The sequence below is a fragment of the Trifolium pratense genome, linkage group LG4 (assembly GCF_020283565.1).
Source record: "Trifolium pratense cultivar HEN17-A07 linkage group LG4, ARS_RC_1.1, whole genome shotgun sequence".
Taxonomy (NCBI): domain Eukaryota; kingdom Viridiplantae; phylum Streptophyta; class Magnoliopsida; order Fabales; family Fabaceae; genus Trifolium; species Trifolium pratense.
In genome coordinates this window covers 6,258,855-6,286,070 of record NC_060062.1, presented here as the reverse complement: position 1 = coordinate 6,286,070, position 27,216 = coordinate 6,258,855, and the positions used below count along the sequence as shown (strand labels likewise).

General features: G+C 31.4%; 5 protein-coding genes across 7 annotated transcripts; 2 read left to right on the top strand and 3 right to left on the bottom strand.

Annotated features, from left to right (window-relative positions):
• Positions 1-637: 637 nt before the first annotated feature.
• Positions 638-2,731, bottom strand: LOC123924801 (gamma-interferon-responsive lysosomal thiol protein-like). The gene is made up of 5 exons (XM_045977771.1): positions 2,380-2,731; positions 1,756-1,821; positions 1,442-1,582; positions 940-1,032; positions 638-842 (listed from the first exon to the last, which is right to left on the bottom strand). The coding sequence occupies exons 1-5, from the start codon at positions 2,674-2,676 to the stop codon at positions 753-755; spliced, it is 687 nt and encodes a 228-aa protein (XP_045833727.1). The 5' UTR covers positions 2,677-2,731; the 3' UTR covers positions 638-752.
• A 2,123-nt stretch (positions 2,732-4,854) lies between these two features.
• On the bottom strand, positions 4,855-8,300 carry LOC123924799 (gamma-interferon-responsive lysosomal thiol protein). 2 transcript variants are annotated; one of them, XM_045977769.1, is made up of 5 exons: positions 7,870-8,294; positions 6,806-6,871; positions 6,158-6,295; positions 5,617-5,709; positions 4,855-5,224 (listed from the first exon to the last, which is right to left on the bottom strand). In XM_045977769.1, exons 1-5 carry the CDS (start codon positions 8,257-8,259, stop codon positions 5,039-5,041), a joined length of 873 nt encoding a protein of 290 aa, XP_045833725.1. In that variant the 5' UTR covers positions 8,260-8,294; the 3' UTR covers positions 4,855-5,038. The 2 variants fall into 2 exon arrangements, with proteins under 2 accessions (XP_045833725.1, XP_045833726.1); XM_045977770.1 differs by lacking the exon at positions 5,617-5,709 and having other exon boundaries at positions 7,870-8,300.
• A 2,283-nt stretch (positions 8,301-10,583) lies between these two features.
• Positions 10,584-14,874, top strand: LOC123924798 (protein TIC 56, chloroplastic). 2 transcript variants are annotated; one of them, XM_045977768.1, is made up of 5 exons: positions 10,584-11,485; positions 13,251-13,448; positions 13,530-13,812; positions 14,220-14,382; positions 14,543-14,874. In XM_045977768.1, the coding sequence occupies exons 1-5, from the start codon at positions 10,783-10,785 to the stop codon at positions 14,738-14,740; spliced, it is 1,545 nt and encodes a 514-aa protein (XP_045833724.1). In that variant the 5' UTR covers positions 10,584-10,782; the 3' UTR covers positions 14,741-14,874. The 2 variants fall into 2 exon arrangements, with proteins under 2 accessions (XP_045833724.1, XP_045833723.1); XM_045977767.1 differs by having other exon boundaries at positions 10,711-11,485; positions 13,251-13,812.
• A 1,101-nt stretch (positions 14,875-15,975) lies between these two features.
• Positions 15,976-18,822, top strand: LOC123924797 (40S ribosomal protein S4). Its single transcript, XM_045977766.1, has 5 exons — positions 15,976-16,124; positions 17,027-17,104; positions 17,208-17,388; positions 17,550-17,647; positions 18,120-18,822. Exons 1-5 carry the CDS (start codon positions 16,122-16,124, stop codon positions 18,552-18,554), a joined length of 795 nt encoding a protein of 264 aa, XP_045833722.1. The 5' UTR covers positions 15,976-16,121; the 3' UTR covers positions 18,555-18,822.
• A 2,222-nt stretch (positions 18,823-21,044) lies between these two features.
• On the bottom strand, positions 21,045-23,980 carry LOC123924796 (ferritin-3, chloroplastic). Its single transcript, XM_045977765.1, has 8 exons — positions 23,579-23,980; positions 23,179-23,262; positions 23,015-23,075; positions 22,535-22,622; positions 22,208-22,269; positions 22,010-22,075; positions 21,447-21,510; positions 21,045-21,303 (listed from the first exon to the last, which is right to left on the bottom strand). The coding sequence occupies exons 1-8, from the start codon at positions 23,875-23,877 to the stop codon at positions 21,269-21,271; spliced, it is 759 nt and encodes a 252-aa protein (XP_045833721.1). The 5' UTR covers positions 23,878-23,980; the 3' UTR covers positions 21,045-21,268.
• Positions 23,981-27,216: the final 3,236 nt, after the last annotated feature.

Below are 27,216 nucleotides of genomic sequence, written 5' to 3'. Positions count from 1 at the left end.
GTCTTGATAAAGCTGGAAATAATACACAGGAAGAAAGTTAGTTAGTTAAGCCAGCTTAGCACAACTATATATACATTTTTTTAGGTTTAATTGTATATTTAGTCTCTTATGCTTATTTTAGATTTTAATTTGGTCTCTTATATTTAAAAAGTTTTAAGTTGGTCTCTTACGTTATTGATGTCAATATACGTTCATTCTTTTCGTTAAATTTTGAGTTAATTTTCCATCTAAAACTTTCACGTAGTATCCTCCTAAGTTGTTCGTGTATGTAATGTTTTAGCTATGTACGTGGACGATTTGAACAGAAAATTGACTAAATTGACTAACTTAAAATTCTTTTAAACTTAAAAGACTAAATTAAAACCTAAAATTAATAAACGTAGGAAACCAAACATACAATTAAACTTTTTTTACGACTATAATTTGTTCTCATCTTCTTTCTATAAATGTACTATTACGCATTTTATTAATCAACATTGATATTGATTTTGAGGTATCTCAATAACATAGCGAACAATTTTGAGGGGAAAAGGATTGTGTTGGCACAAATTATGCATATTTTTACTTTTTATAATAGAAAAAACACCATGGCTATCACCCTCCAAACTCTTCCTATTAAAAAAGAAGTCTTCATGAGAAGACAAACACTTCCATATAAGCACTAGAAAATGTACATAGGCACTATGTTTCTTATTTTAATACTATATCATAGATGTAATATTTTTCTTGACTAACAATATGAATAGTTGAAATTATTTCTCCTTCAAATGAACATTGCAAGCTGCTGGAATAGCATCACCTTTATAAGCCTTGCAAACATAGTATGTAAATTTTGCATAGTCCTGAATTTAAAACAAACATTAATCTTGTCAATAATCTAGAAATAATTAAGATCAATTGTGTGTGTGAGAGAAAAACAAAGAAGGAGAAAATACAAACTTTTCTAATAGGTTGATTGTTCACCACCACCCATGGCACAAATGAATGAGGTGGGTTTAGTTTTGCTGTTTCATTAATATGTTTTTTTCCAAGCTGCATACAAAATTCAAAATATAATGTTAATTTATACCAAAATAAGAATTAATATTGTTGGTCCAACATAGATCGGTACTTAAAAATTGTTTGAAATTCTAACGATAAGTGACATTGGCCATCGATAGTCAAAGTTCATTCATTTTGTTATGACTCAGAGACACTCGTTTAATTTAATCTATATTCGTTTGACAAAAATAAGATAAACAAATATGTGAAGCTCAATAAATAACTGATCGTTTTTAATTTTCTTTTATTTTTATCGGTGTTGATTAGGTCATCGTGACAATTGTGACAACGAAGAACGCTGGCCTATACATATATCCTAATAATAAGAATATTTTTTTTCATTTCCTATGATATATCATTTTAATTAACCATGGAGTCAAAGAAATGAAGGAAAAAAAACCTCTGTTCCATTTCCTCTATTAAAGCAATTCATAAAAGGCTTCTCAGGCAAACCAAGTATTTTGGTACAGTTCTTCCACATCTTGTTCTTTCCATCAATTGCCAGAAACTCAATGCAGTAAATTAAACCATAATGTTCATTCTGCATCACAATTTAGATACATATAATTGAGATAAATTTAATTTATATATATCGTTAGTATAAATGTTTTTTTTTATGAAAAAAAAAATACTGACGATATATCAAAATTAAATTTGTATATGATCATTTAAAATTAAACTCTTGAGGTATGGTTTCAAGGTTCCCTTACTTACCACATTAGGCCAAATATTAAGGGCACATGCTGCTAAAGAGTTTAACTCACATTCATCTGGTCCATGCTGCCAAATTATGTGTGTGAAGAGACAAATACCAAAAAAATGAACAAATATTAATCATCATTGAAGCTTTAATTAGAAATTGGAAATCATTAAAAAACAAATTTATTAAATTGATGAAGAAAAAAAATCATCAAAGTGAGTCATCTAAATAATTAGTATCCGGACTCGTGCCAAACACGGTTTAAAAAGTGACTATAAAAATTAAGATTTTAATATTTCTAAATAATTATGTTCAGAATTAATAAGGCTACACTACAACAAAAAAGTTCATTGACCACATAATTTAATAAAAATAATTAAAAAAAAATAGTTAAATCCCTTTTACCCTCATTAAAATGAAAGCATCATAAGAATTAGAAAAGCAAAATAAAAACGTATATGAAGAGTTCATATACAAAATAAAATCAGGCAAATTGATATCAATCAAAGTCAATGTTTCAAATAAAAGTCAACCGTGTGAATTATTGAATATTTTATACTACAAAAATTCCTAGTATAGCAACCAAAATTTAGTAAAAAAATTACATGGCAACCAAAAAAAAAGAGAAAAATTAAAACCTGACATGATATGGAATTGTTGGCTTGATTGACATGAGAATTGGCCCAAGGGATTAGTTGGAGATTAACAATGTTAATAATATCATTGTTGAATATTTCATCAAGATTCTTAACTATGAAAATTGCACTTCCTTTGTCTAGACTTTCATAGTATATTGATAAATTAACTTTCTGATGATCAAATGATGTTTTGTGTGAACTAGAAGAAAAAGAATAAGATTCACCCTTAGATTCATAGGTGAAAAATAAAAGGAATAATGCTATTACTATAGTGTTTGAAAGTTTTGGAGAAACCATTTTTTTACTTTCAATCCTACAAAAGTAGAGAGACTTTGTAGTGTGTCTCTAAGGGTAAAAATGTGAACCGTGAATATTTTATTTGGAACTCGGTCTCTTATATACATCTCGGTGTATGTTTGATTTCACTTTTAAACTGATTTTTATATTTTGGATGTTCTCGAGTAAAATCCATTTTTTGCTCTAAAAACAATTTTAACTATAAGTTAGAATTTAGAGATTTTGCTTTTACAATTGATTTTTAAATTTAATTCATTTTTAATAAATATTTAATGTTATACTAAAATATAAATTACTTTATATTCAATTTATTTTTAATAAATATTAATTTTAAAAAATTATTTTTTTATACCGTAGAAGCAAACATACACGAATAAAGAAATGAAAAACTTGAGAAGGAAAGAGAGAAATGGGAACATGTGATTTAATATTAATTTAAAAATATTTTACCATCAATATTTTTGTTTTTATAATAACGAGAGTAATTTAAGCCCAAATTGTCAATATTATTTCAAATGATTTTTGCTGTACAAGTTTTTTCCATTTAAATCAAGGGAGACACGGGAAAGATCCTCTCGGTGATTAATAATCATCACCTTCAATTATGCTTGACCAACTAGAACCAAGTAGTAATAAATGAAGAGTCAAAATCCCACTGCAGAAAATTTACATCGCAGAGGATCTATTTTCACGAAGACACATTTAAAAATTAAGGGAGAAACATCTCATATGTAGAGTCGGGAAAAAAAAAAGTGAAAAAAAAACTAAGATTTTAAGTTTTTTTTTTTGGTTTGCAAAGATAGTCACACTCTTTCTGTTTGGATATGCTGGAAAATCAATTTCCTAGTTTGTTTTGAAGTTAGCAAATAGTCACTTTTTGTTTTCAAGTGAAAATGAAGGCATTCTTTATTGATATTAACCACTCCATAGGCCCATTATTTTGGTATTACCGTGTTAACCTTGCCTTATTATAAATTTCAATCTACATGATATTTATGGTCATTTTTGTCTCTATATCCTTTTATATCTTGTACATTTTACATTTTTCTTCCTTCTCTATTGTCTCATGTCACCAACCACATGGAGTGTGTACATATCCTTTGTCATTTTATCATTTTCTATTTTTTTACAAGACTCAAATTAACTAATTCCATTTAAAATGTTGTTCTTAATTTGTTAAAAAAAAATGTTGTTCTTAATACAAGATGACATATGATTATGACAATAAAAACTAGCATGTAAGAATGACGCTCTTGTTAGTTGCTAACAAATGTGCTACATTGTTAAGTTCATGTTGTCAAGCTATCACTTCTTTTAAACCGCGCACTTTAGCTTCTCGAGGTTGTGATAGACCGTGAAACCATGATGTTTTAACTGCAATAAATTCTCCGTTGTCACCTTTAAGACAGATTCCAACACAATAGTCCCCTTGTTCCGTGAATAAAGTTGCACCTACATTGCATCTTACCCCACCACGATTAGGTTTCGATCACCTGAGCGAACTACTATTGTTCTATGTTATTACATTGTTGTTGGCCGAAACAGTACATACCACGATTAGGTTATAAGTGTATCATGAAGAGCATATATGAGTCATTGGGTCTGAGAATTCGTGCACCACTAAAAGCGAAACACCTGTTATGGCGGATTTGCCATGGTTGCTGATCGACTCATATTCGTTTGCGAGAACACTTTGTTCAATGCTAATCATTGTGTTCGCTGTGGCTATGTTGGTTTGGATGATATGGCAAAATCGTAATAATTGGTTGTAGAACAATGCAAGAGACACAACCATGAATATAGCAATGCGCACGACACATTTATGGGAGTAGCGGGCTGTTCAGTCTGTTCACGAGGATGCAAGTCCTGTAGCAGACCAACACAGGTTGCAGTGGCCGGTACCTAGACACGGTTGGCTTAAATGCAACATCGACGCTGTTTTCAAGGAGCTGCAAACCCTTCAAGTTGGGGGTGGTGTGCTCGAGACAATAACGTATGTCTTATTGGTTTTAATGATGTTTACTAAAGTATCTAAATTGCTATACTTCGTAAACTTGAGAGAGTAAATTGACCGATTCTTACGATTTCTTCATGAATTATAAACTTATTTAATTCAAGGACTTCTAGACTAGTTAAACCTATATTATATGTGTGCACAAACAAAGGAGTTAAATAGAGTAACAAATCAACAAGTTCTATTATGATCATTTGCACTTCCAAATTCCAAAGCAAGTGATTCATATATGAACCTATTATATATTAGCCAATAGCTTGAACCTTAAGACAAAGTGAGTGTTATATTAATACATCAACATGAAACAGACCAAAAATGCATTCCAACTTCATTTTCATAAGGATTTATTTACTCCTTAATTTGGTGATTAGTTGTAAGTAAGGTCAGATTTTTTGCTTCATCTACATAGCAAACAGGATGAAAGGAGTTGATTTTTGTATCATAATAAGTTCTTGTTGAAAGTGATCTACAAGCATCTGGTTTCATACTTCCTTTGTATGCCTTGCAAATATATGTCATAAAATTTTGGTAGTCCTACAACCACAAGAAAATATAGAAGAGGTTAAGGAACAAATATTATAAAATTCACTTAGGCTGTGAAATCTTTAACATCAATTAAATATCAATTATGAAATATTATTAACTATTTTTTTTTTTGTAAAACTCGGTATCCGGCCTAAGGACCGACTAATTCGAGAGGACTAATCCCACCATCCACTTGCGGGGGCCTCATTTAAAATCGGAGTTTTATTTGCTCGGTATAGACTAGCCCACCGAAATTGGCACCAGGAAAAATCGAATCTGAGACCTTGAGAGGAGCACACTCCAACTCTCGAGCCAACACCAATTTCAGATATCATTTTAGACTATTGATAATGTGAATCATGCAATTTTGAAGACCAACTTAGATATTTTGAATCACAAACCTCTTGGAGTGCTTGGTTGTTGACAACCACCCATGGAACAAATCTATGAGCAGGATTAAGCTGAGCAGTTTCCTTAGCATACTTTTGGTCAATCTGTTTTGTTTTGTTAGGCATAAATATCATTATTAGCCTTGATTCAAAATTAAGGTCATGTTTGGATAAACAACTTATTTATAACTTATAGCACAAGTGATTATCATGATAAGTGCTTATGATAATAAAAAAAAAGTTATCTGAGAGAACTTATGAAAATAAGCTAAAAAAAAGTTTGTAAAAAATGTCATAAGTTATTTTTATAAGTTTTCTCGAACAGTCTCACAAAATTCATGTCAATAAATAAACTCATGTCAATAAATAAACTCAACTCAAATTAGTCGATTAAAACCGACCCTAAAACTCAAAATATGAATTTCTGATCATAATCCAATTGCAGTAATTTTTTTAACTACAATAACTTAGCGATTTTGTGACCATACTAAATTCAAATTCAAATTAAAGTATAGAGTTCAATGAAAATAAGATAAGAATATAATGAACTTACAGATTTTCCATTGCCACTTTTGTAGCAATCCATAGGCAATGTGGACAAGCCAGTCATATGGAAGCAATTAAACCATTCATTATGCCTATTCTCTAAAGTGAGACGCTCCAAGCAATGTATAAATTTGAAATGTTGTGCCTGCATATTATATATGGTCATAATATACTATATTAGTGCATTGGATTTACACTTGCTTATGCGTTCACAATATCTGGCTATTAGAAAATTGGAATAAGGATACACTTCAGGAGGGTAATGTTTAATGTAAGATGAAAGGATTTGAATTTCCTGCAATCAAAGAATCATGTAATTGTTGCAATCAAGAAATCTCGTCGCAATTGGGTCAACATTTGACCGCTTATATCTTGATCATTGTCAATTTCATAATATCAACCACTCCATCTTGCATGAAAGGTGATGATTATCCAAACTACATTATAATGGGGATTGTTTGTGATCGCAGGTAATCTTGATCCACAACCACACAAAATTTGACACTAGAATTTTATCTAAAATCTTAAGACATTATAAATACATGATCTCATTCATATATTACTTAACATCTATCTTTAGATTCGGTTCAAAATCACATTTGCTATAAAAAGAAACTTCATAGAATAAGATAAAGTTCTTTCATGAAAATCGTACCACGTCAGGATATATTTTAATGGTGCAGGCCTCGACGGTGTTTAGAACGCATTCATCGTTTCCATGCTGCAATTATTAAAAACAAACTATTAAAACAAAATATATATGAGTAGAATTTTGTATATAAAACCATGGACACGCACTATTTTATTTTTGCTAAATATATAGCCTACATAAAGAAAGGCGGGGGACATAAAATCAAGTGATTCTAATTACTCTTTCTCTCTTCGATATTGCTCATAATCGATCTCTTTGTTTTTATTGGAAGATATTTATCGATAGTGTAAAATTTTATCAGAAAATATTTTCAGATAGTGTATTTTGTCTGTGTGAACAACACGCCGACAAATCACCCGGAAAAAATACAACTGTAATTTTGCAGCCTAAATGGAAAAGAAAGTAACCTTATTATCAGAACTTTTATGTGAACCTTAATGAAATCATTGCTCAATTGGATGGGTTGCTGGAGAGTGGAGAATACAGTTGGGTAGGTTATGAATCAACTGGTCAACACTTAACATAGGGGGCGGGAATTTATTATTTTCACAGTACCCATAACTATTTGTTACAAGTTTACTTTAACATCATAAATATATCATGCAACCCTGGCTCTGACCCATGAAATTCTCACAAAAAGAGTGGTGGTAGTAAGTACAAGGGTAGAAATTCAATTCAGCTTGGCATTATATGTAAGCTTTCATATATTTACATTTTTATTAAATTTCTACAAATAATAAATTTATCAATTCAATCTATTTCATTTTTTTATAAAAAGTTAAAAATTGTATCATACCAAATTATTTTTAAGTGTGATTTATTAGTTAAAATATAAATAAATATTTACTATTATATCACATACTTTAAAATATTTTAACTATATAAAATTTGGTTAACAATAAGATATAATCGAGATGAGATCCTCTCAATTTTCTATCATTTCCATTTCTTCTATTACCAAAGTTTTTAAATGTTTTTAGTATATAAAAAGTATTTGGACCCACTTAATATCACATTTATGCATTTATATTTCCAAAAAAATGAAAAGCAATAATTGATACATGTACCTGGCAATCAAAAGTGCCATCAGGTTTAATCCAAGCATTTCCCCAAGGGACCAATCTAAGATTCACAATGGAAATTAGATTTGTTTGAAATAGCTTCACAAGATGATTCACTATGAAATCAGCACAAAAAGGACATAGACTTTCATAGTAGATTGACATGGTTACTTTATTTACATTATTAGAGGAAGTTGAAGAGGAAGATGAAGATGAAGAAGGTACTAAGAGCAAGAGCAAAAGCAATAGTGGAAGAAGGAGGAAACAAAAGAAGAATGAACGTGGAGGTAAAGAATCAAGAAAAGAAGGCATTTTCATTTTTTGAGATATGGAATTGGAAGAGAAAAAAAATGAGTTTAATTGGGTTATTATACCTATATAATATGTGTGATTCATATAGGTTGTGCAAGAAAGGTATATCTTTCTCTTATTGCCAATGTGCTACCAAAAAGTGCCAACTTAATTTGGAGTAGTAGTGGAAATCATTAAATGCTCATAACTATACGCAAAAATTAATCCAAGTAAAAAAACGTTACAAAATTGAATTTACATGCTTATCCTTATTCTTTTACTTTCATATTTATTTAAGGAGTTCATATATCTTGACATATATAGGGTTATGCTAAATAGTGTCTCCGGGTCACTAACTAGTTAAGCATACTAAAAAAAATGATAAAGTTAATAATGAGAGTGAATAAATTTTTACATCATTAAAGTATTGAATGCATAATTTACGAGATAAAATTTTAGCATTTTCCATTTTTTTATATACATTAGTTGTGGGTTAAAATCTCGGTCAAATGATTAAGTGATCTAAGCATTTACCATTTGTATCACAATAATATTTTTTTATCCGTTGACTCATAAATTAAATTGTATGATGATCAATAATTTTCGTTATCTCGGTTTTAGCTTCAATCCCTATATTTTATGCAAATTTTAATTAGACCGGGGGTGGTGAACAATCTTTATGTTTCTGTCTCCTTTGAAATCAATGATGTTAAGAAATCTCATATCGGTTGAGAGATGGCCTGACTAAGTGTTTATAAAGTAGAGGCAATCCTTACCTTACAAGCCGGTTTTGTAAGGATGAGTTAGACCCAAAACTCAATTCTAAGATGGACCAGAAAAATATCTAATTTCAAGACCTAAGAAATAATGGACCTAAAAAAATATCTAATTTCATGCTCGAACTAAACATATTGAGATTGACTATCATTTTATCCAAGAAAAAGTTACCAATGGTCATCTTCAACTTCAATACTTGCCTACAACTCAACAAATTGCAGATGTTTTTACCAAAGCATTGGGTAAAACTCCTTTTGCCACTTTCTGATACAAGCTTGGCGTTCATCCACACTCTCTGCCAACCTTGAAGGGGATGTAAAGAAACATGAAGATTCCTCAAGTATTAATGGATCAGATCAAGACAAATTAGTCAAACCATTAGAAAATAATTTGTGTGAATGCATTGACTTGATTTATAGAGTGAAATCAAATAACACTCATAAAATCTCTCTATAATATTTCCTTATGTGTATATATATGTAGACCGTTAGCTTTATGCAAGAGGAAATAATTCTCATAAAGCCATTTGATAATATTGTCTTATATATGTTTAGTCGTTCATCAGTAGATATAGTTGGAATACATATCACCACATTCATTAACTAGAGTTCATTGTATATCATAATTTCAATTTCGTTATGGTATGAGAAGAACCTAAACTCACCATTTGATCATTTCACCAATACTCCAACTTAGTCTCAATCAAACTATCCACCATAAATTTCTTGCTATGGAAATCGCAAATCCTACCATTGATTTGAGGCCTTCACCTTGAGCATCACATCACAAGCTCTGAAAAACTGCTTGATGAAATCATTGATTCATCTGGAAAGAAATCAAACAACCTTGACAAAGAGCAATGGGTGTTCAATGATGGATTACTCACATCATGGCTCTTTAGTAATATGAAGGAAGAAACTCTTAGTTTGATCTATGGTGGAGATACAACTTATTCAATTTGGAGTACAATCAACGATCAACTGCTACCAAATAGTGAAGATAGTGAGGCTATACTGAAAAATAATCTGTATGGCTTATCAAAAGGGAATTTGTCCCTAGATGAGTACATCAAAAATTTCAAAGATATTTGTGACAAACTTGCAGCCATTGGAAAGTCACTCTCAGATGTGGGGCTTCTTAACAAATGACACGATAGTACGATCCTATAGAACAGATCTTGTTCAAGTAAGTTCGTGGTGGTGTATATTCTTTGTTTGTGCTGGCATGCAACTTTATGGATGATATGGAAAGCGAAAAACGACATAATTTTTGCTTCTAAACAAGTTTCAGTAACGAAAGTGGTGGATGTAATTAAATGTCTTTCTTGGTGGTGGCTATTGGCAAAGAAATTATACATTTCTTATATGTTCAATTATTGGTTTTGTTTCTTACCAAAAAAATTATTGGTTTTGTTAAATTTCAAAAAAAAGAAATTGATTTTTTTGTTTATAAACCCTCTGATTCTTAGGGGGAAAGGGTTCGGCCACGAGGTAAGTAAAGTATGACAAAAAAATTGTTTCACCCAGGAATCGAACCCCGATTCTCTCGAAATCCGTTCTTTTTGCTATCAATAAATTGTTGGACTCATAAATCAAACATGAATTTTCTCAAAAGATTCATTCATTAATAGAGCTTATTAATAAGTTAGAAGAGACTCTTTCCATATCATATAAACATTATAGATAATTAATGGTCCTATTATTTCGCTATCTATCTTCTCATATTTACTTCTCATCTTCTCATTCACAGTTCACTTTTCACTTTTTACTTCATCTTTTTCAAATTTCACCATTAATAATCTACTTATGAATTATCCTTAAACCCTTTCATTCTTCTTCTTCTTCTTCTTCAATGTCTTCCATAAACTTCAACCCATTCGGCGGAAACTGGTTCCCATTCTCAAAACCACCAACCCCACTCCCTCTCCCTCCTTTCAACTCCCTCCTCAATTTCTCCCAATCCCCAAATTTCGCTTCATCATCTCTCTCCACCACCAACACCAACCCCACCACCACAACCCCCACCTTCGATGACGACGATGATGACGAACAACCCGGTCCATTCACCAAATTGGTTAAACAATTCTTCTACGAATGCCAAAAAATCCCCAACTACAGACACACACCAGAGGTCGAAAAAATCCTCAAACAAAACGACACTTTTGAGCCAAACCCTAACGCAACAGAACAAGAAATGAACCAAAACGAAGACTTTATGGATAAAATGTATGAAAATCCAGTTATACAGTTTCTCATGAGAGCTGAGTATATTGCTGATAGGATGAATGAGATTGATGTGAAGAAGAATGAGAAACCGTTTAGGAAAGAAGATAGGGATGTTTGGAAGAAAGTGCCGAATGTAATTGGGATTGATGGCAGGCCTATGCCGAGGAAGGCGCTGACGAAGAGGACGGCGAAGGATAAGTTTTGGGATTTTGCTAGACAGTTTTATTTTGGACTTTGGGGGTTTTGGCAAAGGCATTATCCTCCTGGTAAACCTATTGATGCTGCTCAAGCTATTGGTTATAAGAGACTTGAGAAAAGATACTATGATTGTAAGTTTTTCCGAAATCTGAGTTTTTTTTTGTTGTATTTGCATTTTGGCTTTGTAGATTTTAGATGTGTTTAGCGAAAATTAGCGGATAGATGATAACTTGATAAGTTAGTTTATAGTGGATAAACTTGTAAGGTAGCTTATAGAGGATAAGCTAGCTGATTGAATTGGTAGTGATTGGTAAAATTAGCGGTTGAATTAGCTAATAAATATGAAATGACATAAAAAGTATATGTTTAATTAATATTTAATTTTTGTCCAGTAACATGACATGGGGTAAAATTGAGTGAAAAAATGATAAGCTGTAAACCCGTGAAGAAAAAAATGTTACCAAACGGGTCTTTTTTTCCCATATGAGCTTATAAGGTCATACAAAGTCAAATTGAATTTGTATAAGTTGTAAGTTGTTTTTGTTATCCTGGGGGAGAGCTTATGAAAATAAGTTGAAAACAATCATGAACATTGAACATATCATAAGTTGTTTCTGTAACTCTTCCAAACTGTCTCACAAGTGTTTGGGCTAGTAGATAAGCTCAAGTAAGTCTATTAAAACATATGGTTCACATTTTTCCAATTTTTGTAAATTGTGTGCAAAATATAAAGTTGGATTGTGAGCTGTTCAATGTTGATTTGATGATTTAAATTGGAGGTTTTCTGATTGTGTGAATTTAAGGAATTCGAATTTGCAAATATGTGCTTGAATATGTGTTTTGAATGTTTAATTATTTAGTTTTGTTTAGATAAAATAGTTTCTTTGATATAGTGTTGGTAAACATAGATGTTTTCTAAGCCTTGTTAGGATTGGTAGCCACACATTTGTAGATTTTGGCTGTTAGATGAAGATATAGGGTGACTAATATTTAAGATGTATTGTAGAATCTATTTGGTGAAGTTAGAATATGAGAAGTTCAATCTTCATCCAGTAGTTGGAACTTGGAATACCTTCACCGTATTGTGTGCGTTCTCTATATGGAATTTGAGTGTCCTCGCAAGAGGCCGAGACGTGATATGTTTATAATTGCATTGAATTTGACTACTTTGATGAGAAAACCAATCTTGATATTCCAACACATCATGATTTTATTCATGGGCACATAGATATTTCAATCCTTGCCTCAAAAAAAAAAAGATCAACTACTAATATTACTTACTATATAGGTTACGCAGATTATCAAAAGTGGCTATTCTATGATTCAAGCAATCAAATCCCTAATACAAGGAGTAATGCCACATTTTTACAAATATATTTTGTACTGAATAGTAGCGCTATGTAACTATCAGTCTATCAGCTTCTAATTTCTCAGCTATGCAGACAGGCTGAGACAAATTAGAATACATGAATTTTGTTTTATGTCTACGGTATAGCGCCACAATTTGACAATACTTATTGAAATTAGAACTGTGGTAAATTTGTCGTTCCATTAAATACGTGGAACTAAAGAGAAACAAACCAAACAGTTCAACTGTTACAGTTGTCTCCTTCCTTTTGAATGACAAGTGTATGGTACAACCGCAGAAGGGCAGAACTAAGTAGTACCTACTTTATTCTGTTCTGTTTCTTTGATACCTTTTTGGATGAAATTAAAATGTTCCACTTTTTCTACATTAAGTTCTTATAGTTCTGCTTTGAACATGCCCTCAACGTTGAACAAATGGCATATGTTTTACTTTGTCCTGATCTAATATCTATTAGCTCATGTATTTTCTCATTGTTTCTGAGTTATTTCTTTGTGTATGACTTTGTTTCTATTTTCTATTTGATTTAGTTATCATGAGGAGTAATATATGGTTCTATAAGGATCGGCTGGGTCGAACTCGAGGGCCATTGGCATTGATTACACTTAAAACTGCTTGGGGTGGTGGGGTTATTGATAAAAACACTTTCATTTGGGGTGAGGATATGGATGAATTTGCTCCCATCCACATGATTTATGGAATGGAGCGTGCAATCGCAACTTGGGAAGGTAAGTTGAGTTCCATCTATTTTAATTTATTTAATATATTTTCTTTGATAAAATCTGATTCTTTGTTTGGCGATTCTTTAGTTCGACTTGCTGCTTCAGCGACAGCTTTCTTTCACAAACTACAAAGAGGTATACCACCGTGGGTTCCTCTTAAGGGATTTGAAAGGAAAACTTATAAGCAGCTTCAAGAAGAGGCTATAGAAAGCAAGAGGCGTGATTTAGCAGTGCTTGAAGCTAATGGTGGCGTTTGGCCTGGAGTTAGAATTCCAAGTCATGCTCTATTTCTTTGGGCTAGTGGCACTGAACTCACCCCTACTTTGGAAGAAGACCACATGCCCAACAAGTACATTCCCAAAGATCTCAGGTATGTCTGCTGGGACTTTATTATATAAACATAATTTTTATGCGTTTTTACTTCCATTTTCACAAAATTTTCTGCAAAATACAGCAGGAAGTTTTAATAAATTACTGTATTGGTAAATAGCGGTGCAACAGCACTATAGCGTAGCTGAATTTGACAAAATTCCTATTGTTCCGCGATACCCTATTTTTAGTACAAAAGTTTGTCAAATAGCTGCTTATACTATAGCATTGTTGTGTAGCAGAATTTGAACAAAATGCTATGTCTGCGATTGACAGCACTGATAAATTGTGATTGTTATGTTCCCGGCTTTATTATTGTTATAACTCTTACCTTCTTACTTGCACCCTCCTGTATGTACTAATATGCTTAATTATTTTATTTGGGTTGGGGGGGTGGCTGTGAGATAGACAGAAGCTGGCGAAACTTATTCCAGGATTGAGGCCATGGGAAGTTCTGAGCATAGAACAAGCAATGGATCAAATAGCATTCAGTGGTGAATGGTACCGTGAACCACTTGCTTCGTACACCACTGGTCCGCCATTCTTCAAGCGATGGAATGACTATGTGATGGTATGTATGATTTGCAATCATAGAGTTTAGATTCATTTATAACTTACATTGAGTTTTTGTTTTCTCAATTACAACTTTTCTGTTTCATATCTTGGTAGAGGGAAAATGTGAATTGGTTTTTGTAATAACATGAGATTTTATTTGCTTTGATTTTTTGCAGAGTACTTATGAATTCATTTCTGGCGTTTCCGAGTCAGCGGATGATCATTTGAGTTACAGACTTCCTGGATATGATAAAATTAAGAAAAAATTCATTCAAGATTGGAAAGCAAGAATGGCGAGAATGCGTAAGAATGTCAAAAGAGAGCCCTCTCGCCTTAGAGCGGAGTATGTCGAGGAGGAATCTCCTAAAAATTAAAATTCCCATGGGTTATTCAAATCATATGATAAGACTTCATCGTGTTTGTGTATTTTGTTTATAAAAAAATTGGTTCACTTTGAACTGAACAATGTAATATCAATTCTGAAAACAATTTATTTGCCCGTTACATAGCCAATTCTGTCACTAGCTTCTTGAAATTTAATTTTTACTGCAATTAATCATGAACACTAATTTGATTTTTTGAACAATCTCATCATCATAATCATATGTTATTTATAAGACTAAGATGGCAAGGAGTTACATGATATACTGATAAGACAACAGGAGCAAGTGGTTTGGTACAATACAGACTATAGTAATTTCTTGACCAAAAGAAAAAATAAAATTTCAGCTGAAACATGCACATCATAACAGTATTCTTATGGATTCTTCAAAATTAATATTTCCAACAACTATTTTTTCAAGTTATCTAAGTTTCACTTGATATATCTTCTGTTGTAAAGTTAATGTATCTGGAGAACATTATAGTCTAGATATATCAATTTTACGATGAATCTAAAAAACAAATTTTTTCTTATATATAGGATCAGAGAGAATATATTGATTGGTGATCGATTGATTGATGATTGTTTTCTATTTTTTAGTTTAAACCTAAAACTGATACAAATTAACAGTTTAATTAATATCCAAGTGAACTAATTGTCAAAAAAAAATTAATTAAAATTTAACAAAATGAGTTAGATTTCACAACATAGCCAACTAATTTACATCTCAACTAAAAAGATATGTTCACATGTTTACAAATTTTACTTCAACTCAATTCGTAAAAATATCAAAAAAATTAGGTCGAATGTAATCATCGAAATTCAAATTTCAATCTCTACTTTATATATGTGAATTTTTAATGGTTTCTCAATTTGTGTATCTACCAAGAAAAAATTTTCACATTGTATTCTTGTGTGTGCTTCAAACTGGAAATTTGTGAGAAACTAAAAAAAAAAAAATGTACAAATGACAAAAAAAAAATGCCAAACAGTCAAGTTACTAGAAATTCACATATCAAATGCGTACGATATTTCTACCAACAAAGCTAACGAAATTGTTTAGACCGAATTTTTTTTGTGCTTATACAAATAAATAAATTTTTTTGTATTATTATAAATTTACAAAAAAAAATTATGAATTTTTTTTTTGTAAAAATACAATTTTCATTAATATTTAGTGCCAAAAATTCCCAAATAAAAAAAATAATCCAATTCCCTGACAAAAAAATAGAGATCCAATTGGAAACGGGTCACGGAGCTCCGTTATATAGAAAATAGAAGACTAGGGTTTTGAAACTCTCTTTTCGCCTTCAGCTTCAAACCACTGAGGAACTTGATCTCTGAGAAAACCAGATTCACTACAACAATCCAACATGGTTATCTACCTTCCCTCTTCAATTTTCTTCCATTTTATTTCTTTTACTAATTGTATTTGCTTAGCATTTTTTCTATTAATCTTTGTTGTTGTCAAAATATTTTTGTTGTTATAATCAATGTTTTAAAAATTGATCAGGATTGTTCAACCATGATTAGGGCCTGTTTGGATAAACAGCTTATAGCACAAGTGCTTATGTATAAGTTTACATAATTTATTTTTATAGTGAAAGATAAAATAAGAATAAATTGTTTTTATATATGCTACGAGCTTTTTTTGTTAGTTATATTGGAGAGCTTATGAATTTAACCTAAAAATAAGAAACTTAAAAATATTGTCATAAGCTGGTTTCATAGTTTCCTACACAAAATTTATGCCAGTTAATAAGCTCAAATAGGCTACTTTGATCATTATGAAATTCAGAAAATGGATATATGGGTCTAGCATTTTGAACTGTTTATTGGAAAATTGTTACACATTCTTGACATGGGTTTGGCTCAAGAACTGTTATCAATTAAAGAGTGATGGAAAATTTTAAATTTGACCTCATTGTTAGCATATCCTAGGGATGAGGTTGTGTCACTTTCTTTGGTGTTATTGCTTCTTTTCAATTACTCAATTCAATTATTTTGTTTGTTGTTGATGAGAATAACGTCCATTGTGAATCATATTTTAGTTGTATCGCTTATTAGGTCTCATGCATGGTTTGTTTTCCTTGGCTTTTGTGTTTTCAATGCTCTCTGTTGGTATTTGATATTTCTACTCGCTTGCTGGGTTCTGTTACACAATTTGGTACAATGTTTCATTTCATTGGCTCTGTGCAATTGTTAGGAATATCTAACATCATCAAATATATCCTCATATTCCAATATTTCAATTTGTAACTTTAATCATTTATTTCAGGCTAGAGGGTTGAAGAAACATTTGAAGAGGCTCAATGCTCCAAAACATTGGATGCTTGACAAACTTGGTGGAGCTTTTGTATGTCAATTATTCACATTTCATTTGTCAGTTATATTATTTTAATTGTTATTATTTGCATATTCCATTTCAATTTTTGTGCTCAATTCACCCGTATGTGCAGGCACCAAAGCCATCATCTGGACCCCACAAGTCAAGGGAGTGCCTTCCTTTGATCCTCATTCTGCGAAACAGACTAAAATATGCTCTAACATACAGAGAAGTTATTGCCATCTTGATGCAGCGCCATGTTCTTGTTGATGGCAAGGTTAGGACAGACAAGACATATCCTGCTGGTTTCATGGGTATGTACACTTTCAATCTTGATTACCACACATCGTTGTTGAAATTCAAGTCGAAGTTACTATTGCTTTGAATATTTGGACAGCATTTTCCATTTTCCATTATTATTTCTTGTGATAGCACGTTCCCTGTTTATTAATTTTTTCTAATCTCTTGTGACCAGATGTTGTTTCTATTCCCAAAACAAATGAAAATTTCCGTCTTCTTTATGACACCAAGGGTCGGTTCCGTCTCCACTCTTTGAGGGATGATGAGGCAAAGGTCAGTCTTATCCTTTATAATCTCTCTAATTTCAACTCATATAATGAATTGCCCCCATGTATTTTTACATTAAATTTATGCTTTATTTATTAATCACACTTACTGCAAAATGGCATGTATAATTGAATGGACTGATTTTGGACTTATATCTATAATTTTAAAACTTGTTTGGGTATATGCTATGTAAAGACATGTCCGACACATATCGGTGTCCGATAAGAACGGACATGTGTGATTACACAATCACTTTTATTTTCTCAAATTATAACTGTCATCTGTGTTGGTGTCCATCTTGAATCTGTGTCAGTACTGCATAGGGTATAAGTCTTTGAGGGGTGGATTTCTCAAAATAGTAGTGCCGGATGCATGCATGAAATAATATTTGAACAAGCAAGTCTGTTGAGATGCTAGCTGACCCTTGCTATGACTATATTCTTTCTTTCTAATACAAAAATTAATTTCTTTTTGGCAGTTTAAACTCTGCAAGGTTCGATCTGTTCAATTTGGGCAGAAGGGTATTCCCTATTTGAACACCTATGATGGTCGCACCATCCGCTATCCAGACCCACTAATTAAGGCTAATGACACCATCAAACTTGACCTTGAAAACAACAAGATCACTGATTTTATCAAGTTTGACGTGGGGAATGTTGTCATGGTTACTGGAGGAAGGAATAGAGGTCGTGTTGGTGTCATCAAGAACAGAGAAAAACATAAAGGAACTTTCGAGACTATCCACGTCCAGGATGCAAGTGGTCATGAGTTTGCAACTCGTTTAGGCAATGTCTTCACTATTGGCAAAGGAACAAAGCCTTGGGTGTCTCTTCCTAAAGGCAAAGGTATCAAGTTGACTGTTATTGAAGAGGCTAGAAAGAGGCAGGCTGCTCAAAATGTAACTGCTGCTTAAATTTTTGATCAAATTATATTGCCACCAAATTTTTAGTTATTTTTAGATGAGTGAGATTTGTGGTTTACCGGGCATTTTTGTTATGGTGAAGTGATTAAGCATAGTTTTCGTTTTCTTTTTCTTTGCGTAGTACAATTCTGAACTGTCTTCATGTTATTTCAGTTTGAATTATTACCTTATGAATATTATGGTGACATGTCTTTCATCTCACTATTTTCTTCTAAATTGTATTTTGATGTTGTGATGTTTACATGGTTGATCTTTGCACGAGCCATGTTTGTCGATTGACAGTGGAATCTGTATGGTTTAGGAATTGAAAACATGTCATTAGAGACTATAGTTGCATGAGATTGTTCTGACTGGGTAGCTGGTTTAACCTCAAAACCACGGATTAAAAGATTAAGTGTTTGTTGAGTCTCAATATGCTTGAAGCTGAAGATTTCAAAGTGTTAATGAATTGAAAATGATTTATAGCATAATTGGCGAATGTGCAATATTAGGGATCTTGAATTTTCAAAGCGATTATCATTCAAAAACATGTATAAAGTAGTATTATATATTGATACAACAGTGATTATCGATTTTTAATGCTTTGATCTGGAACAAAGTGGCTCCGCTAAAAGTTTCTCTTTTTGCATTGCGATTGTTGGATAATTGGCAAAAATAATCTTCACAAGGGAGGGATTTTGGATAATAAGTCTCTTTTGTCATTTTGGGCGTGGCATTGTCGAAACTTCATCTCATCTAATTTTTTATGTGTTTTTTTAATTCCTTTCGTTTTACGTTCTCATATTGACTTGAACATAAAAATGCTTGCAGGGGTTCGTTTGTCCATCTATTTAACTTTGGCAGTTTACTGCTAGTTTATGTGGAGAATGATTCAAATTCGATCATCAACTCCTAAATATGCATGTACCATATGAAAAGGACAATTATGCAATCAGTATATTCCATACTATACTTTCGTCCAAATTGAATAAGGACATAAGATAACTGCCCTAATGTTTCTATATGGACAAGGCAGCATGTGTTAGTAAGATTATCTAAGAAGGGCGCTGCTGAGATATAATAAAAATTTGCATTTCATCACAAAATTTTGTTTACTATATACTAATGTACAGTAATATTTTATTACAAAATTATATATACTCAATCATCACAAAAATACATACGAGATTACAACACAGTTGAATTATAATCTGCATATAAATCTGTAACAATGTTATTACAAGAAGTCCAACAAGTGATGATTGAGGCAACATTTGAGGCACTGAGGTGTAATGTCTATGCATTAAACAGGACTGGTCAACTCAAGAGATCAAACTTATATGGATAATATATATCATTAAACTGAGAATACTTGGTTTAAAGGATAAGTATAAGAAGCAAAATCCAAATCAAATTCTCCTACTTTGTATTTTTTTTTTTTTCTTCAAGCAGTCTAGTGACCAGACTCACATTTAAATGTGGAAAAAATATGAAATTCAGGGTTCGAACCCCGACCACTCCAATAATATATTTTGTAGCTACCATTTCATTAGTGTTTTAAGTTACATGTTTATAACAAATTAGCCCTTTTATGTCTTCTTTCTTTTTTATTATAATAAAGTAGTCTTTTAAATCATAAATTTTTTGCACCATTGCCATTTGCCAGCCTTTTTTCCATCCACCTCATAAATCTTTTAAATCGTGTGTTTGTGTAGTCATTTAATATTGAATTGCAAATCCAAATTAATCCCTCTCAAAACTAAGATTTATAAGTGTATTATATCGTCTTAGTCTAAAACAACAGGAATGAAATAGTAGATGTTAATTATTAATTTTTATGCATTTTTTTTAATGAATATTAGTGATGATAATTGTTACATGAGTTGAGTTGAACTTTTTGACCTGCGTATTATTCTACTCTTTACTCTTTCTCTCATAGCTATCAAGTAATCTTATATCTTTAATGGGTATTGTTTATTGAATTTAAAAGATAAACATTGTCACTTTAAATTAATTCTACACCAATAATTGTTAGCTACAAATTGGACTTTCTAATTTTGTTGAAATTTATGAGCAGATAGATACATTGAATAAGGACACGAGATAACTAATCTTAATGCTTTAACATGGACAAAACATGTGTTTGAAAACTTTGAAGTTTTCTTAGTAGGATTTGCTAAGAAAGAGATCATATATAGATAAGTAAGAAAACTTTGCAATGTATCATAACTTCAATCATGTTTGTTGGGTAAATCATGCACAAAGTACTTATTTACATCTCAGGGAACCTCAAGTTTCACTCTAATCATCACACTAATTGTGTGAGCCAAATTAGGTCTTGTAGACCATGATGATAATCACAACCTTAAATTGGATTAATCAAACATTTACTCAACTAAATTAATCATATTTCTCAACGTGATTAATCGGTTGTTGTATATCCACGCATCAGTATTACGGTTTATAATCGAAGAATATCGTCATACCATCAAACATTCTCAATTGAAACTACTAACAGCCAACAGTCATTTTCATATTCTAAACAATAAAATTGTTGCAAGCTACAAACTGTGATGATAATGGCACCATGTCTTGTTCTACACATACTTGTTACTTACTAGCAGCTAAAATATTACACACAGCTTCTACAATTCTAAAATCACCAAGGAGACACATTTATTACTATTCCAATGTAAAAACAACATGTAACTTCTTCATAGTCTTAATCAATGGAGGAGACTTTGATCAAAGTGCCACACACCTACAACCAACAACAAAAACCATTTGTTCTGTTAATACACACACATGCATATATATAGTATTGTTTTTATATTCAACCAATTCTTTATCTTTTGATTTTCTTAGTAACAAAGTAATGAATAGGAAGAGGATATGTATGCATACCGTGACCCTTTCCGACTAATCTCAGTTGTGTCACATACTCTGATATCTTCTTAATCGATTGAACCTGTGCAAGGAAAAAAATATACATATAAGAACAAAACAAATTGAAAAATTTGTGAAAACATACATACACTTCTTTCGGTGTAAGCAATTGTTTCATATGCGAAACACCTAGTTACTACTCTTGAAACTACAGATTTTTCATGCCATTTATCAGTAAATGCTTATAACACATACAAAATCAAAAGCATAATCTAAGAAACATCTACAACTGAAATCAAGGTTTTAAATCGTAGTTGCATTGCAGTTATGATCTTCGTATTGAGAAAAAATTGCGGTTAAATACTACTTATGAAGTGGCAATTACAATCACAATAAAACCTCAAAACATCTAAATTCAAAAACTTGCAGCGACATCATAAAATCTGATGTAAGTCTAGGTATAAATATTCAGAGATACAGACAAAATATTTATATATATACAAACAACATATTTCTTCTAATCCAAGTATAGACAAAAATTATTTCAAGTTTCAACTTGACAACTTATAGGCAAGTATTACCTGCTCATCCAAAAACTCGCTCTCAATGAAGTCGGCCAATTGAGGATCATTGTTACGATCAGCCACCTGTTATTCGTTAAGAATGTATATTAATCTGATCAGCCTTTCAATATCAATATGCATGTATATGTAACACAGAAGTTTATTGCATTGACAAAAGAAATATTCAATCCAAAAAAAGAGAGAAAGAGGCATTACACTGTGAAGATTCAGAAGTTTCTCATTCACTAACTTCTCCAAAGACAGTGCTAATTCCATAGCTAAATCAAACCAAAAGAAACAGTGTCAGAATAGATAATTAAAGGCCTTTAACTTTTAACTTTGAACATGCAAATATGATTTATGAAGCACCAACACTACACACTACATATCGAAGGCGTGTTTGGTGTCCAACATATGTGATAGTATTTAATCACTTTCATGTACTTAAAATATTATTATTGAAATCTACGTATTAGTGTCAGTGTCGTGTTTGTAACGGAATCAATATGAAGAATCACAACAGAGGAAAAACAGAGGACTCACCATACAATGCATCTCCCTTTTCCACATGATCAAATTCTGAGGGAGGACTCACAATAGGGTACAGCACCACTCTTCCACCACGAATATTCTAAACAAATCAAAGTCATAAATATAAGCCATTACTATATCCATCATAAGAGAACAAGAACAACTTAACACAAATCATCCTAAAAAAATTAACTGCACAATCATGATTGGTTTCATGATACCATGTTAAAAATAACAGTTAATATCTATATGATTTAATTCATATACACAAAGATATTTAACTTTAATCTCATCTAACTTAAAAGTCACATATGAAGCATGGACACCTGACAGGTCTACCCGATAATAATTTGAGAAAATGACACAATTCAATGTAATTATTAGTACCGACGCGTGTCGGACACTGGGATACTACTCGGATTAGGCATCAAAATTATTATCATACCAATAACTCTAGAGTAAATTCTAAAATGCTTATAAAGTAACACCAACCTGATATTTGATAAGCTTTTCAGCATGCTCTCTTTCTTCTTCACTAGATTCCTTAAAGAACCTATTATCCACAAAAAACATCACACAAGAATGATTCAAAACCCCATATAGATAAATAATTGAAAAATAAAACTACAAAATTAAGCTTATATGAAGTATATTACTTGGCAAGTCCCTTGAGAGCTACGTTGTCTCTGTCAAAGTATGCAAACAAAGAGTGGTACACATAGGAAACATTGTATTCCACACTGCAATTACATCATCACAAAAGCACAAAAACTCTTAGCAAAATAAAATTAAATATATAAATCTTGATTCTCATAAATAAAATAAAGTATAATAAACAAAACAATAAACAATAAAATAAAGTAACATCACATGTTAATAGATACTTAAGGTGAAAATTAAAATAACAAATGAAATAATATTATTGTGATTCCTAAGGCAGAAAAAAAACCGGATCTATAGATCTTTAACATTTTGACAACAAAAAAACAAAATAAAAAATGGAAACTTGATTTCATCAAATCAAATAAATAGTAATAAAAAAGAGAATTTTCTTACTTAATCTGTTCATTGATAGCAGATTCAGATTCATCTTGAAAATTCTGACGAGCCAAAGAAACATTATGAGCAATAGGAACAGCAAGAATATCTTTCTTGACTTCTTCAAAGGGTTCAAAGATAACACCAGTGAGTGTTGTTGGTGCATTTGCAGAAGCAGCAAACATCTTCAAATCTTTCTTTCTATCACCTTCTTTAGAAAGATTGAAAGAAGATGAAGAAAAAGTGAGGTTTTTGGCACCATGACCCATGATAGGTGAGAGTGAAAAAATTGAAACTTTGGAACAAGAAAGAGCCATTTGAGAAGAATGAAGAAAAGGGTATTCGAGAAAAATGAGAAAGAGAAATGGTGAAGGTTGTTAACAATGGCGGCTTTGTGTGGCTGTGTGAAGAGAGGTGAGGGATGAAGATGGTATAAGTAGTGGCTGAGAAGGGTAGTTTGGGGATTTAAGAGAAATATGGACCGTTGGATTGTTGTTGAGGTGGAGGGTTGAGATTGAATTATGGAAAATGGCGTGTGGTGAGCTCGTGGCCTAATGTTGTGTGAACATAGAAAATTGAAAATATCCAATCCACGTAGCAATCGACTGTATATATAATAATGATGATATTCGGTCCAATTGTTTACTATCTCACTCGCTTGTTACTTTTTGGTATTATACTCGCCCAACCACTATTTATTTATTTTATCGAGAATGTAAAATTAAGCTCTTGCCAATGAATTAATAGCATATGGAGTGTAATGGTGGAATCATAAACCATGAAAAAAGTTAAAGAGAAAAAATTGAGAATTCATCCATGAGGATATATATTTAATGTACTGCATTTGATGTTAAATATTTGGATTAAATATAATTAGATTTTTGGTTATATTTAATGGCGTGAGATTTTTCTACTCACACATACACTTGTGAGATTATGAGTTGGAATTCAAATGAAAATGGTCAATCTAACAAGGTCAATATTTATTTTTGAACAAAAGTTAATATATTGAAAAACTAGACAAACACCATAATATCTTTTTGGGTCGATATTCAGCGGTTAAAATGAATATAGTTTTTTTTGGGTAAGGAATGAATACATTTTATAAGTCGAAATTTACAATTTAGGACTCGCTCACGTTTACATACACAAGTAGTGTTCTGATTAGGACACGACTTATCTTTGTACCCAAAAGAAAAACACGGCTTATGAGAGGAGACAAAAGATTTCACATGAATTCAGGACTCATGGAATAAAGAGTCCTCTGATCAATATAACTTGAGATTGGTGGGAGGTTTAAAATAAAACATATTGTTATGTGTCACCGTGTGATTCTTATATAGTTAGATAGATACGGTATTGAGTTTGACCTAACTTAAAATCTGATCTTAAAAGATATATTTTAATTTTTTTTTTTTTTTAAAAAACAGCTTAAGAGCGGAGATAAAAGATTTCACATGAATTTAGGACTCATGGAATAAAGAGTCCTCTGATCAATATAATACTTGAGGTTGGTGGGAGGTTTAAAATAAAACATATTGTTATGTGTTACCGTGTGATTCTTATATAGTTTGATATATATGGTATTGAGTTTGACCTAACTTAAAATCTGATCTTAATTTTTTGGTAATAATAAATTTTTGTGCCATACTTTAGCGGCGCTCAAATATAGACGTGGCTCCAAGTTCTTTCAATTTTGCAGATTATGTTGAGTTATAATTACCTGGTCTTTTACTTGACTTTGTCTTATAATACTATGTATATGAATAATATGATCTTTTAAATCTATATATGCAATGCATATCCATTACAAGTTCCTCCCTTTGAAATTTCTTTGGCTTGAAGGCTACATAATCAATAAAAGGAATACAAAATAATTTTCCATAAATTTTTGTCATAGATAGAAGATATGAGTTGAATATTTGATAAAAATAATATATTTAAAAACGATGAAGTATTTGTGGTTTCGGTCAATAGACTATAGAAGTATAAGGTGACATGTTATAAAAATAAAATTCTTCTTTGGATGTTTTTTTTCTCATCACAAGGAGGAAGCGAGTGGGGAAATGAAGGAAAGAAAACGCCAAAATTGGGCAGAGAACCTTTTTTTGTCTGTAGCTTTTTGACAGCTAAACTTTTTTCTGCCAAAGCCTTTTTAAATTTCCGGATCTATACTTTTCAAGAGTGGAATGTGGATACACTCATACTCTCATGTCATCTACTCATACTAAAGATTGATACTGTGATATTATACGAATCTAATAAAGATTTTGTATGTTAATATTTATTTTTATATTTTAATAAAAAAATATGGTCAAAGTAACTTGTATGAATAGTGCATACTGTTAAATTGTGATAATTATTTTGAGACGGAGGAAGTATTTAAGTAAACTTTTCACTTTGGTTTCCTTAACATGACTCTTATTTAAAAGCTCGGACTTCGAGCCATTAAGTTTGATTTAGTAATAAAAGATTTAAGTAGTATGTTAGAAATCATAAGTTGAATATTCGACTTTATTGTAAACCAAAAATATAAAAGCTCATACTCTTTCCCGTCACTATATATTATAAGTGAAGTGTTTAATTTTTTTTTTCATGCATTTTCAAAATTATGTATCTGATCCATATTGTAGGAAGAAAAAGAATTGTTGAGGGATTGTTTGGTAACACATATATGATCCTTTTGGACCTTGAGATCGAGTGAATTTGCCTATTTTTGGTAGTTGATGTTGGACTGTTGATAAAAAAATCCCATTAAAAGCGGAGAACCTACACACTCTCTCACGGTCAAGTCGATAAATGTCAAAAGTGAGAGTTATTAGAGTTTAGATATTGCATATCTTATACTATAAGTTGAATTTTATATCTCAGAGAATAGACGTACGCGGATTGCCAACTAAATTTGAATCCAACGGTCCGTGTGGACATTCCAGACTTATCCTATGTATTTTAGGGCGTATGCGTTTAGTTTTAATCAAATCAACATAATTATAATTGACATGTAGTTATACATAACATCATCCATTAATTTCTTCATTAACTATTAAAATCACATACCTTATACTTTAAAATAACTTGCTCATAGATAAATTTTGAGACCCTTTTTTCTTTGAGGCTTATAATGTCTGAAAGTTGTGTGTGGATTCAATGTGCCCTGGACCACAAGTTGTGAAGAAAATAACATAATTGCTTTTTTAAAGATTGAAACAACCAACAAGTATTGTGAGGATATTGTTTGCTAATGCTAGTGGACAAATTTGAAGATTCAGGCTTGTGGATGGCACACGCAACTCACTAAAAATTGATAGCGATAAACCTCTATTTTTAATTTTTAAATAGGATGAAAGCAACACATTTTTCTAATGTTACTATTTGTAACATCTTCTCCTTTTTTTATATTAAATTTAAAATTCAAGTTCATCTCATTAAGATCATTAGGTATAGCTAGCACAACCAGTTGATGTGCAATATGTGTGATAATTATGAACTATTGTTCCATATGCCACGTTAGATTTCCGTTTATAAAACAGATATAGGGACAAAATATAGTAACATAAGTAAACTATAGAATTTTTTTAAATAAAAATATTTAAAATGCAGAGACTATTGTTTAAAAATAAGCAAAATATAAGAACCAAAACTATATTTAACTCTTT